General features: G+C 40.1%; 1 protein-coding gene and 1 pseudogene across 4 annotated transcripts in view; one reads left to right on the forward strand and one right to left on the reverse strand.

Moving 5' to 3' along the window:
• The window catches only part of MCMBP (minichromosome maintenance complex binding protein), a 67,768-nt gene that overhangs the window by 1,922 nt on the left and 43,552 nt on the right, over positions 1-22,294 (reverse strand). Inside the window, exons 9-15 of one of the 4 annotated variants that reach the window (XR_009536049.1) lie at positions 16,757-16,935; positions 16,294-16,417; positions 15,008-15,125; positions 9,660-9,825; positions 8,585-8,718; positions 7,489-7,653; positions 384-597 (exon numbers count right to left, since the gene is read on the reverse strand). Coding sequence is in view for 3 of the 4 variants with exons in the window: in XM_060126113.1 (XP_059982096.1) it covers positions 384-472; positions 7,489-7,653; positions 8,585-8,718; positions 9,660-9,825; positions 15,008-15,125; positions 16,294-16,417; positions 16,757-16,935 (975 nt within the window). In the remaining variant the exon portion in view is untranslated. The remainder of the gene's footprint in view (positions 1-383; positions 598-7,488; positions 7,654-8,584; positions 8,719-9,659; positions 9,826-15,007; positions 15,126-16,293; positions 16,418-16,756; positions 16,936-22,294) is intronic. The other 3 variants (XM_060126114.1, XM_060126113.1, XM_060126115.1) reach the window with 3 other exon arrangements.
• On the forward strand, positions 20,334-21,534 carry LOC132507090 (Y-box-binding protein 1-like; annotated as a pseudogene).

The raw sequence follows: 22,294 nt of genomic DNA on the forward strand, positions 1-22,294 counted from the left end.
ACAGAAACAAATTTAAGTCTAGACCTAGAATAATGACTATTTTTTTTTTAAGACCTACCGGTTTGTAAGTTTTTTTTAATACTGTTGTGGGAGACAAGACCATCTGGTAACTACAGAACTCAACAACCAAGTTAGACTTCTACAAAGGAACACTTTGTCATATTTGGAGGGTGATTCCCTCTTTGAAGTGTGGAGAACAGGGAGCATGCCCTGGTCCACTGAGGTGATCCCTGGCCACTGATTCCCTCTCAATGAGTCATTCCACAAGGGATTTTTAGAAGGAAGAAGTTCATTTCCATTTTTCTAAGTCTGCCTCAGTTACCCTAAGTAAGCAGATTTATCTACAGCTCAATGAAAAGGCAATCGTGGACATGTACACTCACCGAGCTACAATGAGCAACTGGTGGAGATCATCGGCAGTGATGCTCTGAGGATCGTTCTTGCGCATCTCCACAAAATCATCTTCAACTGCCTTTATCAAACAGTAAATGAACTTTAAAATTATTCCTTATGAGGAAACGACATTTGCATTTTGTAGGGAAAAGGAAGGTAACATGGTGCCTTGCCTGATGTGAAAATGAGGAAGTCACCCTGCATCTTAGACAAATGAGGTAATAATATGGGTAAAAAGACTGAAAACCAAACTTTACACATAAGTTATACCACTGAGGAAAGTACTCTAAACAAAGTAACAAAACTCAAGATTCATTTGAGAACACCAGGCAAACAGATAAAAGCCAGCAACGTGCATGGCAAACATGATGCCTTTAAACACAGGGAAGAGAGACGTCAGCAAAAACTGCCAAGTAAGGACCTCTGAAGATCCTCACCACCATTAAAGGGAACAAGAACACAGGCAAAAATGATCAAAATCAGCTTCTTCAAAACTCTACACATTAACCAGATGCTTGAAACAATTCGGGGAGCATTTTTTCAAGAAAGATAGGAAGAACAGTGAGCTTTGAGGCATTTAAATTTGCCCTATTCCTCTACCCACCTCCAAGCAGCCCTGAAAACAGCCAGCCTGGCAACCACTGCAGAGGGCTGTGGGGCTAGAGCTGTCAAAGCACCATTCCCAGAGAACTGTTATTATTTGACTGTCTGGTAGTTCCCAGGAAGAATCCATTTGCAAGCCTGTCTTTATTTAACCTGACTTGGCACTTGCCCACTGTGAGTAGCCTATTCCCCCAGAGAGTTTATCAAAAGCAATCAGAAGCAACTACTGATCATCTTAGCCATCCCAGACATTGGGTAACAGCTGGGGCAAACAGCAGGCTAACCAAAACCATTAAAAAGAAAATCTAGGGAATGAAAGAGATTGGTTCAGACGGCAGAGTAGATGGACATGTGCTCACTCCCTCTTGCGAGAACACCTGAATCACAACTAACTGCTGAACAATCATCGACAGGAAGACACTGGCACTCACCAAAAAAGACACCCCACATCCAAAGACAAAGGAGAAGCCACAGTGAGACGGCAGGAGGGGTGCAATCACAATAAAATCAAATCCCATAACCACTGGGTGGGTGACTCACAAACTGGAGAACAATTATACCACAGAAGTCCACCCACTGGAGTGAAGGTTCTGAGCCCCATGTCAGGCTTCCCAACCTGGGGGTTCGGGAATGGGAGGAGGAATTCCCAGAGAATCAGACTTTGAAGTCTAGAGGGGTTTGATTGCAGGACTTCGACAGGACTGGGAAAAACAGACTCCACTCTGGGGGGGAACACACAAAGTAGTGTGTGCATCAGGACCCAGGGGTAAGGAGCAGTGACCCCAGGGGAGACTGAACCAGACCTACCTGCTAGTGTTGGAGGGTCCTGTGCAGAGGCGGGGGGTGGCTGTGGCTCACCGTGAGGACAAGGACACTGGCAGCAGAAGTTCTGCGAAGTACTCCTTGGTGTGAGCCCTCCCAGAGTCTGCCATTAGCGCCACCAAAGAGCCCAGGTAGGCTCCAGTGCTGGGTCGCTTCAGGCCAAACAACCAACAGGGAGGGAACCCAGCCCCACCCATCAACAGACAAGCAGATTAAACTTTTACTGAGCTCTGCCCACCAGAGCAACAGCCAGCTCTACCCACCACCAGTCCCTCCCATCAGGAAACTTGCACAAGCCTCTTAGATAGCCTCATCCACCAGAGGGCAGACAGCAGAAGCAAGAAGAACTACAATCCTGCAGCCTGTGGAACAAAAACCACATTCACAGAAAAAATAGACAAGATGAAAAGGCAGAGGGCTACGTACCAGATGAAGGAAAAAGATAAAACCCCAGAAAAACAACTAAATGAAGCGGAGACAGGCAATGCTGCAGAAAAAGAATTCAGAATAATGACAGTAAACATGATCGAGGACCTCAGAAAAAAATGGAGGAAAGATCGAGAAGATGCAAGAAGTGTTTAACAAAGACCTAGAAGAGTTAACAAACAAGCAGAGATGAACAATACGATAACTGAAATGAAAAACACACTAGAAGGAATCAATAGCAGAATAACTGAGGCAGAAGAACGGATAAGTGACCTGGAAGACAGAATGGCGGAAATCACTGCTGCGGAACAGAATAAAGAAAAAAGAATGAAAAGAAATGAAGACAGCCTAAGAGACTTCTGGGACAACATTAAATGCAAAAACATTTGCATTATAGGGCATAGAGGGACCCTACCTCAATATAATAAAGGCCATATATGACAAACCCACAGCAAACATCATTCTCAATGGTGAAAAACGGAAAGCATTTCCTCTAAGATCAGAAACAAGACAAGGATGTCCACTCTCACCACTATCATTCAACATAGTTTTGGAAGTCCTAGCCATGGCAATCAGAGAAGAAAAAGAAATAAAAGGAATACAAATTGGAAAAGAAGAAGTAAAACTGTCACTGTTTGCAGATGACATGATACTATACATAGAGAATCTTAAAGATGCCAGCAGAAAACTACTAATCAATGAATTTAGTAAAGTTGCAGGACACAAAATTAATGCACAGAAATCTCTTGCATTCCTATACATTAATGATGAAAAATCTGAAAGAGAAATTAAGGAAACACTCCCATTTACCACTGCAACAAAAAGAATAAAATACCTAGGAATAAACCTACCTACAGAGACAAAAGACCTGTATGCAGAAAACTACAAAACACTGCTGAAAGAAATTAAAGATGCTACCAACAGATGGAGAGATATACCATGTTCTTGGATTGGAAGAATCAATGTTGTGAAGATGACTATAGTACCCAAAGCCATCTACAGATTCAGTGCAATCCCTATCAAATTACCAATGACATTTTTTACAGAACTAGAGAAAAAAATCTTAAAAGTTGCATGGAGACACAAAAGACCCCGAATAGCCAAAGCAGTCTTGAGGGAAAAAAAACAGAGCTGGAGGAATCAGACTCCCTGACTTCAGACTATACTACAAAGCTACAGTAATCAAGACAATACAGTACTGGCACAAAAATAGAAACATAGATCAATGGAACAGGATAGAAAGCCCAGAGACAAACCCACACACCTATGGTCAACTAATCTATGATAAAGGAGGCAAGGAGATACAATGGAGAAAAGACAGTCTCTTCAATAAGTGGTGCTGGGAAAACTGGACAGCTACATGTAAAAGAATGAAATTAGAACACTCCCTAATACCATACACAAAAATAAACTCAAAATGGATTAAAGACCTAGATCTAAGTCTGGACACCATAAAACTCTTAGAGGAAAACATAGGAAGAACACTCTTTGACATAAATCACAGCAAGATCTTTTCTCATCCACCTCCTAGAGTAATGGAAGTAAAAACAAAAATAAACAAATGGGACCTAATGAAACTTAAAAGCTTTTGCACAGCAAAGGAAACTACAAACAAGACGAAAAGACAACCCTCAGAATGGGAGAAAATATTTGCAAACAAATCAACAGACAATGGATTAATCTCCAAAATATATAAACAGCTCATGCAGCTCAATATTAAAAAAACAAACCACCCAATCCAGAAATGGGCAGACGACCTAAACAGACATTTCTCCAAAGAAGACATACAGATGGCCAAGAAGCACATAAAAAGCTGCTCAACATCACTAATTATTAGGGAAATGCAAATCAAAACTACAATGAGGTATCACCTCACACCAGTCAGAATGGGCATCATCAGAAAATCTACAAAGAAAAATGCTGGAGAGGGTGTGTAAAATAGGGAACCCTCTTGCACTGTTGGTGGGAATGCAAATTGATACAGCCACTATGGAGAACAGTATGGAGGTTCCTTAAAAAACTAAAAATAGAATTACCATATGACCCAGCAATCCCACGACTGGGCATATACCCAGAGAAAACCATAATTCAAAAAGACAAATGCACCCCAGTGTTGACTGCAGCACTATTTACAATAGCCAGGACATGGAAGCAACCTAAATGCCAATCCACAGACGAATGGATAAAGATGTGGTACATATATACAATGGAATATTACTCAGCCATAAAAAGGAAATAAATTGGGGCATCTGTAGAGACGTGGATGCATCTAGAGACTGTCACACAGAGTGAAGTAAGTCAGAAAGAGAAAAACAAATATTGTACATTAACGCATATATGTGGAACCTAGAAAATGGTACAGATGAACCGGTTTGCAGGGCAGAAATTGAGACACAGAAGTAGAGAACAGACGTATGGACACCAAGGGGGGAAAGTGGTGGGGTTGTGGTGTGATGAACTGGGAGATTGGGATTGACATATATATACTAATATATATAAAATGGATAACTAATAAGAACCTGCTATATAGGGCTTCCCTGGTGGCACAGTGGTTGAGAGTCGGCCTGCCGATGCAGGGGACACGGGTTCATGCCCTGGTCCGGGAAGATCCCACATGCCGCGGAGCGGCTGGGCCTGTGAGCCATGGCCGCTGAGCCTGCGCAGCCAGAGCCTGTGCTCCGCAACGGGAGAGGCCACAACAGTGAGAGGCCCGCGTAACACACACACACAAAAAAAACAAAGAACCTGCTGTATAAAAAAAAAAAAATTCAAAAGTCACTGTGGGAAAAAAAAACCACCACCAAACCAAAAAGAAAAAAAAAGAGAAAATCTGGGGAATGAGATATCCTTAAGGGGATCTGGAGGGGGAGGAATACACATATATATGTATATATACATATACACACATATGCATATATATGTATATATACATATACACACACACATATATATTCTTTTATACACTTATACATATACACACCCACACACACAAATATGTGTGTGTGGGTGTGTATATCTATCCCCAACCACCAGGAATTTAGAAGGTCGCATGCATGCCCAGGGCTGGGCACATGCTCAGAAGATCTGAGCCTGAGTAGGCAGGCCATAAGCTCTCACCACTGAACAACCTTGAGGCTCTGTGCAAGTAGAAGGCAAAGGCTAGGGGGCAGCTGTAAACTGCATGGCTGAGTGTTAAAGGATTGCTCCAACATGGATACAGAGTCCCTTAGCTTAGACTGGGAGACTGCTTCCAGGCATCTAAGGAAATTAAATTTCTATCCAATCACTGCCCACTGAGCTAACCGAGCCAAGACTTCAGTGCCCACATACAACTAAGAATACAGACTTTTAAAAATCAGTTCAGAAAAGTCACTAAACAACAAAGAGCAACAACAACAAAACCCTGGGGGGGCAGGCGGGGAGGGGGCAGAATCTGCCAGAGCAGAGTTGCCAAATTACATTATTTACAACACCTGGTTTGGGCTTCCCTGGTGGCGCAGTGGTTAAGAATCCGCCTGCCAATGCAGGGAACATGGGTTCGAGCCCTGGTCCGGGAAGATCCCCCATGCCGCGGAGCAACTAAGCCTGTGCGCCACAACTACTGAGCCTGTGTTCTAGAGCCCGCGCGCCTAGAGCCCGTGCTCTGCAACAAGAGAACCCACCCAATGAGAAGCTTGTGCACCACAACGAAGAGTAGCCCCCACTCGCCTCAACTAGAGAAAAGCCTGCACGCAGCAATAAAGACCCAACGCAGCCAAAGATAAATAACTAGATTAAAAAAATAAATCATCTATAAAGAAGCTGGTTTTCAATACAAAAAGTAGGAGAAATACAAAGAGACAAGAATGTGTAGCCCCCTTCATTGGAAAATAAGAAGTCCTTGAGGCAACTTAAATATTGGAATTACTACACAAAGACTTTAAATTAGCTATTTTAAATATATTCAAAGAACTAAAGGAAACCATGAATAAAGAACTTTAAGTATGAGAATGATGTCTCACCAAATAGAAAATACCAGTAAAGCGATAGGAATTATTTAAAAAGCAAACAAATTCTGAAGTTGAAAAATACAACTTAAATTAAAAATTCGCTTGAAAGGCAGAAGAAAGATTCAGCAAATCTGTAGACAGGCTGACCAAAATTATCTGGTCTGTGGAACAGAAAGCAAAAAGAATGAGGAAAACTGAACAGAGCCTCAAAGACCTGTGGGACACCATCAAATGTACCACATACATACATGGGAGTGCCACAGAGGAGAAAGGGGCAGAAAAAAACTTAAAGAAATAATGGTCAAAAACTTACCAAATGTCTTGAAAACTCCCCCCAAATGTGCATTAATCTGCACATCCAAGAAGCTCAATAAATTGCAAGTAGGATAAACTCAAAGAGATCCATATGTAGACACATTACAGCTAAACTGTCAAAAGCCAAAGAGAGAATCTTGAAAGGACAAGAGAAAAATGACTCATTGTGTACAAAGAACCCTCACTGGAAACTGACTTCTCCTCAGAAAATCCACTAGGCAGTTGGAGGACTTAAAAGTGCTGAAAGAACAAGCCTATGAACCAAGAATTCTACATCCAGCAATATTAGTCTCCAAAAATTAAGGAGAAATTAAGACATTCCCAGGTAAGCAAAAACTAAGAATGTGTCACAAGCAGAGCTCCCCCATAAAAAATACTGAGAAATACGAAAGAGAGTTCTCCAGGCTCAAGTGAAAGTAACTCGGATCCACGTGAAGATCACTGGTAAAGGTAACTACACAGGTAAATATAAAAAGTAGTATAAATGTCTTTAAAGACAACTGCATAAAGCAATAATTACAAATGTGTTGACAGATGTATCAGTGTATAAAGACGTAACGTGAATGATAATAAAGCACAAAGGAGCGGGAGAAGGAATGGAAGTATAAAGGAGCAAAGTTTTTGCATACTATTGTGCTTAAACTGGCATAATCCTAAATTAATCCCAGATTATCATAGTTAAGATGTTAGTGTAGCTCCCAGGGCAACTACTAAAGAAAAAAAATATGTCATAAAAGAAAAGACATGGAAATTAAAATTGTACACTAGAAATATCTATTTCAAACACAAGAAGACAATAATGGAGGAATAGAGGAACAAAAAAGACATATGACACAGAAAACAAACAGCAAGATTACCTTACCAGTAATTACAGTAAATGTAAATTGATTAAATATCCCAATTCAACACAGGGAAATCCTTTGTTTTAACCCAAACACACCTTGGTTATTTCATCAGATATGCTATAATCCAGGAACCTCAAAAGGGTCAGATAAATGCGGAATTTATTCAGCACGGAAGGCAGCACCGCAGAGAGAAGGCTGTTCATGTACTCCTCCATGTTTGGTGGAATTAGCTGTGGCTGTAAGTGGATCTGGCAGTCTGCCTAAAATGAGAAACAGTACACATCATTTTCCAAGTTCCTAAATCAACCTAGAATTTCAGAGGGATGCATTATCTCTATCAGCCCCTAAGGGAATTAAACACAATTCATTATTAGGGGGAGGTCACTTTTTAATATTAATTTCTATGCACTGTAACTCAGCAATAATTACAGAAGTTAGCCTTTTCTTGGTTACTTATGTTTCCTCAATGGTATTAGTAAACATATAAAAAGACAGTGAATCTCTAAAAAGCAGTTAATTAAAATGTTTTAGATGTTTCCTTAATCACGGAACATGTACTCTATTTCTTACTGAACTGCATTTCTAGAAACCACATATAGCAAATCACACTTTCCCACAGAAATTTACCACTGGGCCATTTCATTCTCATTCACAGGCAGTTCCTCATATATCAAGGGTGAACATCATTATACAGAGCAACTGTGCGCCTTTTCAACAACTGGGCATACTTCTCATCATTAATGACGCAGACGTAAAAGCTCTCTTCATTAGTCACTGATGATTCACCAGAGCATTTCACGATAAAGCATAGAAATAATTACCAGGTGATTAGGAACATTTTAAAAGGAACTCTAAAATATTTCTCACGTGGGATTGGCAGAAAACAATGGAACAGAGGCAGCAAGAACAAAGGTCTGGATGTTAATCAGGCAATTTACAGACAGTTTCTACTTTCTCTCCCTACATGTGGGAGTTTTCTGCTGCCAAGAGTTTTCTTTGCTTGTCTTGTGATTTTCTTTACAAAGTTTTCATCCCAGAGAACAAAATAAGCAGTTCCCTCATTAATAATCGGCAGCCACAACTCTGAAACAAGTTTAACTTATTAATAATAAGCAGTACCAAGAAACAAAGCAAAAATATAGATATCTTTCCAATATAACCTCCATCCATTTAAAAATGACCCTTCATTACCGGCAGGAGTGATCTCCCCTCTGAAGTAATAAAAACATTAATATTGCAGGGGAATTCCATCTGGTGGTAGCTGAAGTCATAATCCACCTTCTGCCAAGTTATTAGGTTGCTCAGGGCAGTCACATTATGAACACCTACAAAAACAAGGGAATAATTTTTCAGTAACTTGATTTTAATCACCTAACCAAATTAGTTTTGCTGACATTAATAATAAGACATGAGATTTCTACTGCTTTAAAAAAAAGTATATGAGGCACTGTTCAATCTTCTAAATGGTCATTAATTAATAGGCTTCACAGATAATATCTGTCAAGCTACACAAACATACTTCTGGAGCCAAGATTCCTCCCCCACCCACCCCAAATCTAATACCAAGCATCTGGTGTGCAATTAGATATAAAATAGTTCCCGATAAAAGTATGATTATTTTGTATGTGGCATCTTCACAGGGCTAAAGTAATCTGGTAGAACCAAAATTATTTTTATACAGAGATAAGGTTACTGAATTTTACTGAATTTATACTCACCTTTGCCTTAATTCTACCCAGTCTACACTATTTTTTCTATTTTTACCTCTTGAACTTACACCAGCAAAGTGCCTTAATTCTCATTTGAGCATAGATAAAGCAATCTGCTTTCTCGTAATTTTATAACATGTTCCATAACTGAGGTTAGTGCAAGCCATCTGATCTACTAAATATTTTTTCAGAGATTCTTTGAAAAAAAATTTTTAAATCACATTGGCTGGTAGAAAATGTTTTATTAGATCTTTTCTACAACTTTTCTTTTGAGGTAATATAGGACTAAAGGCAAAACCTCCTCCCTTTTCAGCCTTTAAAAAGCTACCTGCTACTTGGTGTATTATCATACTATTTTCAAACTATCACAAAACATAGTTGATGTACACAACTTATTTGTTAATGATATATGCTTTAACCAAATTCACAGAGCAAGCCTTTGTCTTAAGTACTTGTGAAGTGTGAATTTGTCTTTGTTCAGTTATTCCTTAGAAGATCATTACCACGCCTGGCTTTGCTGGGAGTTAGAAATGGAAGGACAACGTCCGTGCACACACCTGGCGTGTCCAGCTGCCCCTGTTCCAGGAGAGTTTCATCAATTACAAGAGAAGTATTGCTGGGCAGCTGGAGGAGCCCGCTGACCAAGCGATTGGCTGTGTAGTCTTTGTGGGGAATGAATTTCAAGTGGTTCATGTTCGCTATAGTCATCTGCAGATGAAAAGACTGCAAAGAGAAATTTTTTTAATGATCAAGGAACTAAGTTTCCCTCTTTTAAGAAAACATATATTTGGAGTTAAACACTACATTTTATAATGGAAAGAAAGAGCTTATTATTTCTAAGGGAGTAAGCAGTCTCATGGTTTCTTGAGCTCTTAGAAACAAAAATTTCTCCATCATAAGAATTTCTGATTCTATGAGCTGCTTTATTTTCAGCTGTCTTGTTCAGTATTCTTGAAGAATATTTTTTATTTTACCAGTGAACCAGAAACAAATGATAGACAACTGATATATATATCAAATATTCAGAGGCTTAACTTCTTTAACTGACCACAGGCTAACAAAACAGAAAATACAATGTTTATTTACACATCAAGACGGAGAGAGAAAAGCTTAATTTTCCTCTGTGCTCCCTGAATTAAAATCATATTCATCAGTAAAGGCAAACATACAGTAGAAGTAGGAAATCATCCATATACAAATACGATATCTAAATCAGTAATCGTGAGAGGAGAGGACAAACACCAAACTATATTGCCCAAGGTGATCTACAAATTCAATGCAATCCCTATCAAATTACCAATGGCGTTTTTTGTTTTTGTTTTTGTTTTTTTGCGGTACACAGGCCTCTCACTGTTGTGGCCTCTCCCGTTGCGGAGCACAGGCTCCGGACGCGCAGGCTCAGCGGCCATGGCTCACGGGCCCTAGCCACTCCGCGGCATGTGGGATCTTCCCAGACCGGGGCACGAACTGAACCTGTGTCCCCTGCATCGGCAGGCAGACTCTCAACCCACTGCGCCACCAGGGAAGCCCCCAATGGCGTTTTCTATAGAACTAGAAAAAAAAATTTTTAATTTGTATGGAAACACAAAAGACCCCAAATAGCCAAAGCAATCTTGAGAAAGAAAAACGGAGCTGGAGGAATCAGGCTCCCTGACTTCAGACTATACTACAAAGCTACAGTCATCAAAACAGTATGGTACTAGCACAAAACAAAAATATAGATCAATGGAACAGAACAGAAAGCCCAGAAATAAACCCACACACATATGGTCAATTAATCTACAACAAAGGAGGCAAGAATATACCATGAAGAAATGCCAGTCTCTTCAATAAGTGTTGCTGGGAAAACTGGACAGCCACACGTAAAAGAATGAATTAGAACAGTCTCTAACACCATATAAAAAAATAAACTCAGAATGGATTAAAGACCTAAATGTAAGACTGGATACCATAAAACTCCTAGAGGAAAACATAGGCAGAGCACTCTGACATAAATGGCAGCAATATCTTTTTGGATCTATCTCCTAGAGTAATGGAAATAAAAACAAAAATAAACAAATGGGACCTAATTAAACTTAAAAGCTTTTGCACAACAAAGGAAACCATAAACTAAATGAAAAGAAAACCTACAGAATGGGAGAAAATATTTGCAAATTATGCAACTGACAAGGGCTTAATTCCAAAATATACAAACAGCTCATACAGCTCAGTATCAAAATAACAAACCCAATCAAAAAGTGGGCACAGGGCTTCCCTGGTGGCGCAGTGGTTGAGTGTCCACCTGCCGATGCAGGGGACACGGGTTCGTGCCCCAGTCCGGGAGGATCCCACATGCCACGGAGCGGCTGGGCCCGTGAGCCATGGCCGCTGAGCCTGCATGTCCGGAGCCTGTGCTCCACAATGGGAGAGGCCACAACAGTGAGAGGCCCGCGTACCGCAAAAAAAAAAAAAAAAAAAAAAGTGGGCACAGACCTAAGTAGGCATTTCTCCAGAGACGACATACACATGGCCAAAAGGCACATGAAAAGATGCTCAACATTGCTATTAGAGAAATGCAGATCAAAACTACAATGAGATATCACTCACACTGGTCAGAATGGCCATCATCAAAAAGTCTACAAATAATAAATGCTGGAGAGGGTGTGGAGAAAAGGGAATCCTCCTACACTGTTGGTGGGAATGTAAGTTGGTGCAGCCTCTATGGAAAACAGTATGGAGTTTCCTCAGAAAACTAAAAATAGAATTATCAAAGGATCCAGCAATCCCACTCCTGGGCATACAAACAAAACTCTAAACCAAAAAGATACACGCACCCCTTTGTTCATAGCAGCACTATTCACAATAGCCAAGACATGGAAACAACCTAAATGTCCATCAACAGATGAATGGATAAAGAAGATGTGGTACATATATACAATGGAATACTCAGCCATAAAATCCAATGAAATAATGGCATTTGCAGCAACATGGATGGATCTAGAGATTATCATACTAAGTAAAGTAAGCCAGACAGAGAAAGACAAATATCTTATGATATCACTTACATGTGGAATCTTAAAAAAAAAAAAAAAAAAGATACAAATGAACTTATATACAAAACAGAAATAGACCCACAGACACAGAAAACAAACTTATGGTTACCAAAGGGGAAAGGGCTGAGGGGTGGGGGGATAAATTAGGAGTTTGGGATTAACATAATACACTACTGCATATAAAACAGATAACCAACAGGGACCTACTATACAGCACAGGGAAGTATACTCAATATTCTGTAATAACCTATACGAGAAAAGAATCTGAGAAAAAAATAGATATATATGTGTAACTGAATCACTCTGCTGTACACCTGAAACTAACACAACACTGTAAATCAACTGTACTTCAATTTTTAAAAAATCTGTGAATCACTATATTGTACACCTGTAACTTATATAATATTATATATCAACTATACTTCCATTTTAAAAATTTTTAATAAATTTTGAAAATAAAATAAAACTATATTCATTCAGCATAGACAGCTGCAGACCTCTAAACAAATTGCTCCAAGGAGGCCTGAGGTGTGGAGGACTCCACACTGTCATCAGCGCTGTGGGTCTCGGAACCTGCTCTACCCGGGAGAGCCACCTCCTCACCCAGTCTCAGCAGCAGAAAATCAGTTAAGTCCACCTGCACCTCCCTCCGTCTTCCTGAGCCCACCACCCAGTGCCCTCTGCACCCTGCGTTGTACTCCAATCTAAGATCACTCTGGACCATAAAGAAGTATGTGTGGTACGGGTGGAGACTAGGGTGGGGAAGGATGTCAAGGAAGAGAGAAGATGTATTTTCAAAATGCAGAGGATTTTTGTACTTTGGCTCAGTAATTCAAAGCAAGCGGGGGGGGGTGTCATATTATAGATACAAGGAAATGACCCCGAAAGAAACAGAGTCTGTCGAAACAAAAGGTGCCATAGAGCAGGGTGCAGCTCCATATAAGCAAAAGTAGGTCATTCACACTTACTGCTACGAAAACTAAATAAGATATTAAAAAGGCAAGTGTTTAGAAAAAGTTCAGTGCTAGCTAAACACAAACGTAAGAGTAATATAAGGGAGTGGGATATGGTAAAAATGAAACAGTAAAACAAACCACTACAAAGTGATGTAGAATAAAAAGAACAAAAAGGAAATACCTTACCATGCAAGAATCCTGAGTACTTTCCTCACATCACTTTCATACTTAAAAATATAATTCACGTCCCAAGTATGTGCTACTTAAATCTTGGCCTCAAGCTTTGAGTGGCCCTAGGCTGCCACTCAGACCCCACGTCCTACGCTCCTCCCCAGCACTCATTCCATGGCAGTACACCGGCCCCTCAGGCTGGCGTTCCTCAACATGCCCAGCACGCTGCGCTCGGACCCTGAACTTGTTCTCTGCACAGGACAGACACTTTCCCCAACACGGCCCTGTGTCTTGATCCTGGGTTTGCATCAAGTCTCTCCCTGAACTCCACCCTGGAGAGGGCTTCCCCGACACGCTGTAGATGTCAGCAACTCCACCCTGGCCTATCCCCAGCACTCCCTATCCCCTTCCCCTGGGCCTTTACTGTTCTCCACGGCACTTCAGTGACATACTATATATGTTATTTATTATTTGTTGGTCTTCCACCACCAACAAAGAGTGGTCCAGGGCACTCCCAGGGAGTTGCTGAAACCCTTTTATGGGGTCCATGAGGTCAAAATCACACATGGATAAAAGATCCATTCAATGTGCAAGACAGACCAATGAATTTACGATAGCAGAGTATAAAAAGTTCATTGATGAGATTACAGATTTCACACAACTCCTTGAAGAAAATGCCATATGGACAGTTTTGGTCTAGTATCAGAAGAATATCTAGTTATCTGAAAATGCCATTAAAAGTCCTTCCTTTGCCAACTACTTTTTCATCTGTGTAAGGCCAACATTCCTTCATAGACTTCAGTCAAAACATCATGTTACAATAGACTGAATGCAGGAACAGATATGACAATCCAGCTGTCTTCTATTAATCCAGACATTACAGAGACTGGCAAAAATTTAAAACAATGTCACTTTTATCACTAATATTATTTTGTTTGGAAAAATAGCTATTTTTTACAAAAATATTTTACTTTTGCTCATATGTAATTGATTTATTTTCAATGAATATTTTAATATGTTTTTAGTTTTAACTTCTAATATGGTAAATTGATAATAAAAACCCAAACAACATCTCTGTAAGTTCTCAATAATTTTTTAACAGTGTAAAGTGAGTCAAGGAGAGTGAGAAATGTTGGTCTATTTAGTCCAATGCTGTTTCTTAAGAGCCCAGAAGACACTCAATAAACACTGGTTAAATGAATGATCTGTTTCAACCTCTTAAATTTCCAAAGAAGTGATTGGCATTGCCAGTCACACAACTAATCAGAAGCTATTCTCCTGCCCCCAAGATCTTAACACCACACAAACACTGCGTTCCAGATGTCCTGGCAAATAAAGGTAGCTTGACTTTCCAAACAGGAATTAAAACTGGGGTAGGAGAGATCAAGTTATTACCTCAACTAAAAGAATTATGCTCCTATAATTTAGAGTTTACTTAGATTTACGATTTTAAAGCACACAAAGGATACCAAATTGTACAAACAAACTGGCATCAACGGAGAGTACAATGTTAAGGGAGTTACTACAGTTGTGTTGTTACTTGAAGAGACCTGTGCTAAGGCAATAAAGGAAACGTGAAATGTTTAGGAGTTAGTACATTTTAAATTATGAAACTAGGCAGGCTTTGTTTCCCCTTAATGAGGTCTGTTAACATCTCAAAGTTAAATGTTTGGGTTGAATGAAAGACAATTAGATGGACTTTTAAAGTGTACTTAAGCTTATAATACATATTTATATTGATCTTACTGCTGGAACTAGATGTTGAATAATTCGATATAAGTGTTCGGTGAAGGTACTATTCCGTGGACACCCACTCAAGTTAACCGTAAATTTTCCTAGTGGAAGAACATCTCTTCTTGTATATCTAGAAAAAAAAAGATATCAACCAATAAGATACTCACGTGATTTCCTGATCTCCATCAAAAAGCAAACGAAGAAAAATTAGCTTAATACTGTCATTAAAATTAAAGCAGATTATTCTGATCAGTTGTTTTTTTAAGCAGAAACAACAATAAAAATAATAGCCAATATTTAAGTGCTGGGCATGTGCCAGGTACTGTTCTAAGTACTTAAATGCTTTCTCATTTAATTCCCAAACACTCTGAGGTAGGTATTATTGTTTTCATTTTACAGATGAGAAACCTGAGATACAGAAATTTTAAGAAACATGCCCACGTTCACGTATCCAGGAAGTGACAGAGCTGAATTTGAACCCAGGTAGTTTGGTTCCAGAGTCTATGCTCTCAACCATCATGTACTACTGTCTCAAATCCTACCTGAGGAAAGATTTATAGTACAAAGATGTTTACTGGAGGATTATTTAAACAGAGAAAAAGTAGGAAAACCTAACATTTAGGGAAAAAGTACAACTGTCTATAATGAAATACTGCACAGCCATTAAGAGGTTCAAGAAGAATTATGATAGGAAATGCTTAACATAAATGATAAAAGCAAGATAATGATCTGTTTAGAGTATAACTGAGATCTAAGTAGGGATGGATACATATGTAAACAAAAAAAAGATGATATGAACAGGTACCAAGATCTGTTAACTGAGATCATCTTTAAGTGGTGAGATTACAGACAATTTCAATTTTCTTCTTTATGCTCTTGGAACTTTTTGAAGGCACACATGTTATTTTGAAATCAGAAAACAAAGAGCTGTAGTGAAGTGAAAGGGAGAGGGGCACAAGTCCACATACAAGTGAGATGTACACCAAATGGACCTCACAGAGCCTTGGGATGTATAAATAGAGAATTCAGAATGCACAAAGGACAAAACAACTCATTTTACTCATTGGCCAGGTTCTTTATCTGATTTTTGCTCTTAAATTTAAGGAGATACAATCAAAATGCTACATGTGACACTGAGAAAAGTGAAAAAGGAATTTCTATGATTTGGTATAACACCTGTTACACTAAGTAAATAACCATCTGGTGATGAAGCCTGATAAAAACAGAAACCTTTCTGTTCTTTTCCCCTCTCAACAAAACCAAACTCCCTTAATTCCCACCAAGAACAGAGCACTTACACTGTAGAAATGAGATGTAATATAAGATATTCAGCAGCCAAACTGTCTCCCAAAAGGGCGTGAGTGAGGAACCCCAGCAGTTCTGCTCTGACTGGAGACAATTCAGACATGAAACTAGAAACAACTGGAGAGAGAAAGAAGACCAGATTCAGAACACAAACCAGTTCCTCTCGTGTCTCTTAGGTTAAAAAGTAACTGGAACAAAGCACTGCACGTCAGTAGATGACTAGTATGGACTTAAAATATTGGTTAGTAAGTGATGCCAGCTGTCAAAATAAGACAGCGTGTATACCTTTTGGGGGGCCTCATTTTAATGAAGAGAATTAACATAAAGGAAAATGGGGCAAAGAAATGGTGATCGCTGGAGAAATTTATTCTGACGACCAAGAATCTGACTGACAGCTCCACCATGCAGCTTTCACATGCTGGGTAAGTCTCTGGGCCACGAGCCTTTAGCACTTACACTTACAGGTTTTGCTCTCCTCCTTGTTAAGGCAAGCAGGCAGTAAAGGGTTGATGTGCTGCAACTTCTGGGCTAAAACCACATGGATTCTTGGCACTAAGGAGGCAGGAGGACTGTGCACTCTCTGTTCTTCGGCTGTGTCTGTGCATTCCATTGGATCTAGCAGCGAAGAGGCATCCCTGCAGAGAGATGACAGAGCTTCAGTTCACAAAGGCGGCAGCTGTACAGATGTAAAAATAACACACATCTCTGAAAATCAAATGAGAACTCAAGCCAAGAACAATTTCACCTGCACGTCCCCTTAAAGAGCAGAAAATGCTCCTCTTCCTTGTGAACAGTTACATCACAGATTTCAGGCTACTTTGGTCATATTATGAGAGAATGTATTTATTCTATTCTTCAAGATCAATAACATTTTTACTGGGTGTGTTGTAACTGCAACAAATGGGATACAGCATATCACTCATCAAGTTACTTCAGACACCCTTTCTTAAGCTACTAGCTGGGACATCAAATGCTTCATCACATGTCTCAAAAATGGGGGTCTCTTCCTTAAAAGCCATCAGGTGTCTACTATTCAGTGTGAAGAATCCATTCATCTCTCTTGCTAATTCTTTTTCCTAAATTTTATTCTTACATGATACCTCTCTTGAATAATGAATAGACAAGCAGTGAAAAGGAAGTGTGAGTTTTTCAGGTTTGCTAAATAAATTAGCAGATGATAGATTTATTGTGAGATGATTGAAACAAATGACTAAGATGTTTTTAGACTTTACAGACTGACTCTAGAGAGTAATCAATTCATACCACCATCCTCCTTAAATACAAGAATGATACCAACAACCTTTATATAGTGTGTACCATGTGCCGGGCAATGTTCTTCACTTTGCACACACAAATTCATTAAAACCTCACAACCACCCTCATGTATAATGAGGAAACCAAGCCACTGTAGCAGTTAAGTGTAAGGTCACAAAGCCAGTAAGTGGCCAAACCAGGATTCCAACCCAGGCCATCTGGCTCAGTCTGTGTACTAAAATGCCTCCATAAATGAAGTAACTCAAGCAGGAAATTCACCATAACCAGAAACAGCCAAGACAAGCAATTTTGTATGCCATTATTATGGAACTGTTTATTTAAAGTTGTTTAAAATGTCTGTTTTGCATCATTTTTTAAGTGTGAAAAAATAAGTTCTTCCTATGGAAAACCAAGATGAATGTCCAATATTTAACAAAAAACTCTACTGCAGGGGCAGAATGTAATTCCTTTCTTTCGCCAACCTCAAAACAAAAAAAAAAGAATGAGGATGATCTGGATTTTCAGAATATATTAAATGAGGGGAAAAAATATGTAAAAGAGCACATATACCATGCCCCCTTTTACATAAGGCTAAGTGAGGAAAAAAATATATATGTATCTGTTTTTGCAAAAAAGAGATACAGGAAGGATAAAAGCAGAACTGAGGCTGGTTCCCTCAGCCTTTTTGGCACCAGGGACCAGTTTCATGGAAGACAATTTTCCCACGGATGGGCTGGAAAGTGGGGGGTGCAGGGGTTGGGGGGATGGTCCAGGTGGCAACGCGAGCAAGGGTAGCAGCAGATGAAGCCTCACTCTCCTGCCCTACAGAGCATGGGTGGGAGCAGGGTAGAAGAGATGAGGGTAGTGGGGAATGACATTCCTACATTCTTTTTATACAGTTTTGATTTTGGCAACAATTTCCATGTTTTCTATACTTAAGTACAGAAACCAATAAGGACAGAGGGAAAACTCTGCAGTGAAACACAATGGAAACAAATGAACCTAACTATGTATAATGAATAACAACTAGCAGAGCACTGAAGTGGGAAGAAGTCACCCAGGTAACTCTGGAACACAGCTGACTCTATATACACTCTCATTCTAAAATAAAAATTGGAAACAAATAATGAACTCAAGTTACTAGGTTTGTTTTTTGCAGTGGTATGAGTTATCAATTCTGAAATTACCTTCTCTGCATAGCAGTCTCCTCTTATCAGCAGGGAATACATTCCAAAACCCCTAGTGGATGCCTGAAACTATGGATAGTACTGAGCCCCACATATAATATGTCTTTTCCTATATATACATTCCTATGATAAAGTTTAATTTACAAATTAGGCACCGTAAGAGATTAACCATGATAACTAATAATAAAAATGAACAATTACAATGATATACTGTAATAAAAGTTACGTGAATGTGGTTTCTCTCTCAAAATATCTTATTGTACAAATTTAATGCCTTCTCCATCTTAACTAAGCACTTATCACATACCGTGACTGTAACTTTTGCAGGTTGAGATGCAAAAGCAAAACTAGCACTAATTTCTTTTTCCATCTCAACAATTTTACAGAATCTTCTCCTGTTCTTACTGTAGATCTTAACAACCTCAGCATACGATTTTTTTTTCTTTCCGTATAAGTCAAAAAATTTTACCTTTTAACTTTAAAAAAAGCATTTTACAGCTTTTCTTTGGCATACCCAAATTGCCACATCACTACTCTTATGCTTTGGGGCCATTATTAAGTAAAATAAGGGTTACTTGACTACAGGCACTGTGATACCTGGAAAGTCGATCTGATAACTGACATGGCTACTAAGTGACTAACGGATGGCATACCCTGGACAAAGGGATGGTTCACGTCCTGGGCAGGACAGAGTGGGACAACTCAAAATTTCATCACACTACTAAGAAAGGTATGCAATTTAAAACTTATTGTTTATTTCTGGAATTTCCCAGTTAATATTTTCAGACAGCGGTTGACTGTAGGTAACTGAAACCATGGAAAGCAAAACCAAAGTGAGGGGGACTCTACTATATCATAGAACTGAGCAAAGGAATATATTGAGGATACTAGGAGTCAAGTTTCTTTCTGTTAGAAAAGGGAATTACAAATACGGAAAGGAGGAAGACTAGAATGACACCGAGTTGTGGAGCTGAACTGCACTGGAACCAGGAAGACAGTGTGAGCTCATGGTTTCTGATATTGTAAATAATATAAAAATATATGTAGATGTGTGTATATAAATGTGTGCGTGTGTGAGTATGTATATATTTATTTCCTAGCTCTGCTGAAATGGCATAGAAGCAATGCCAGCTCAGTACCAATGAGCACACCAGTACTCAAATCTTGATTTTTTTAAACAAAATTCCTCACTAAAAGAAACAGGTGCTCCTTGGAAAAAGGGCTGAAACTGAGGCTGAAGCATGGGAAGTACAAGATGAGGCTGAAACAGCTTAATGCATCAGAAAATATATGTTCAAAAACGGTAAGATAAGGTCACGTCAAAAAGAACCCACTGGTGGCGCAGTGGTTGAGAGTCCACCTGCCGATGCAGAGGACACGGGTTCGTGCCCCGGTCCAGGAGGATCCCACATGCCGCGGAGTGGCTGGGCCTGTGAGCCATGGCCGCTGAGCCTGCGCGTCCGGAGCCTGTGCTCCGCAACGGGAGAGGCCACAACAGTGAGAGGCCTGTGTACCGCAAAAAAAAAAAAGAACCCACAGTTCGATCGGTAGCAGGAGCGGACCCCGGAGAGCCCCGAGCAGCCCCACTGCCACCGTCCCCACTCACCATCACCGCAACCATGAGCAGCGAGGCCGAGACCCAGCAGCCACCCGCCGCCCAACCCCCCGCCCTCACTGCTGCCGCCGCGAAGCCCAGCACAACAGGCATGGGCAGGACTGGCAGTGGCTCAGGCAGCGGTGGCCCCGGCAGCCTCACATCAGTGGCGCCTGCTGGCGGGGACAAAACGATCATTACGGCGAAGGTTCTGGGAACAGTAAAATGGTTCAATGTAAGAAACAGATATGGTTTCATCAACAGGAATGACACCAAGGAACATGTATTCGTACACCAGACTGCCATAAAGAAGAACCCCAGGTAGTACCTTCGTGGTGTAGCAGATGGAGAGACTGTGGAGTTCGATGTTGCTGAAGGAGAAAAGGGGGGTGTGCAGGCAGCAAATGTTACAGGCCCTGGTGCAGTTCCAGCGCAAGGCAGTAAACACGCAGCAGACCGTAACCATCATAGACACTATCCACGTCGTAGGGGTCCTCCACGCAATCACCCGCAGAATTACCAGAACAGTGAGAGTGGGGAAAAGAATGAGGGATCGGAGAGTGCCAGGCCCAACAGCGTCGGCCCTACCGCAGGCGAAGGTGCCCACCTTACTGCATGCAGAGACCCAGTGGGTGTCGACCACAGCACTCCAACCCTCCTGTGCAGAGAGAAGTGATGGAGGGTGCTGACAACCAGGGTGCAGGAGAACAAGGTAGAGGAGTGAGACAGAATATGCCTTCCTCGCCAAAGATGCCCAGAGAGGACGGCAATGAAGAAGATAAGGAAAATCAAGGAGATGAGACCCAGCGTCAGCAGCCACCTCGACATCGGTACCGCAGCAACTTCAATTACCGACGCAGACGCCCAGAAAACCCTGAACCACAAGATGGCAAAGAGACAAAAGCAGCCAATCCACCAGCTGAGAATTCATCCGCACCCGAGGCTGAGCAGGGCAGGGCTGAGAAAATGCTAGCTTACCATCTCTACCATCACCCGGTTTAGTCATCCAACAAGAAGAAACAAATATGAAATTCCAGCAATAAGAAATGAACAAAAGATTGGAGCTGAAGACCTTAAGTGCTTGCTTTTTGCCTGTTGACCACATAACTAGAACTATCTGCATTATCTAAGCAGCAAGGGGTTTTTATTATTTTTACCTAAAGACGTCTCTTTCAGGTAATGACAAACGTGTTTAAAAAAAAAAAAAAGAAAAAGCCTGTTTTTTCTCAATACACCTTTAAAGGTTTTTAAATTGTTTCATATCTGGTCAAGTTGAGATTTTTTTAAGAACCTCATTTTTAATTTGCAATGGAAGTTTACTGCTTGATTTTTTCAAAAAAGTCAACAAACTGCAAGCACCAGTTTTAAGGTCTTAAATAATAATAATTTAAAAAAAAAGAAGAACCCAGAGCCTGCTTAAAGTGGCTCCCAGTAGCCAAATATGGGAAAATTTGAGCCTCAAAATAAATAACAGATTAACATCCACACTAACATAAACAAGAAGTACTTGAATGAATAAATAGGAGAGAAATCTTACAGTAGAATGCCAATGAATAAATGTAGAGGGAATGACTGAACAGAAAATCACCATCAGAGTAACAACTGAGTCTAACAAGAATCATCAATGAATGCTAAAATAAGTGGGTGAAAATTAAATGAAACTGAAATGATATGGTCTTGAAGTAGCTCCCTCTAAACTACCTGTTAACTACAAAGTGAAAAATAGTAACTTTACAGTAGAGAAACCTGGTAGACCTTAACCTGAGCAAAAGAATATATTGAGGATACTGGGAGTCAAGTTTCTTTCTGTTAGAAAAGGGGATTACAAATACAGAAAGGAGGAAGACTAGAATGACACTGAGTTGTGGAGCTGAACTGAACTGGAACCAGGAAGACAGTGTGAGCTCATGGTTTCTTATATACCGACTTGTAAATAATATAAAGACTGATGTACGTGTG

This window comes from Lagenorhynchus albirostris, chromosome 16 (assembly GCF_949774975.1).
Source record: "Lagenorhynchus albirostris chromosome 16, mLagAlb1.1, whole genome shotgun sequence".
In the NCBI taxonomy this organism is placed as follows: Eukaryota; Metazoa; Chordata; class Mammalia; order Artiodactyla; family Delphinidae; genus Lagenorhynchus; species Lagenorhynchus albirostris.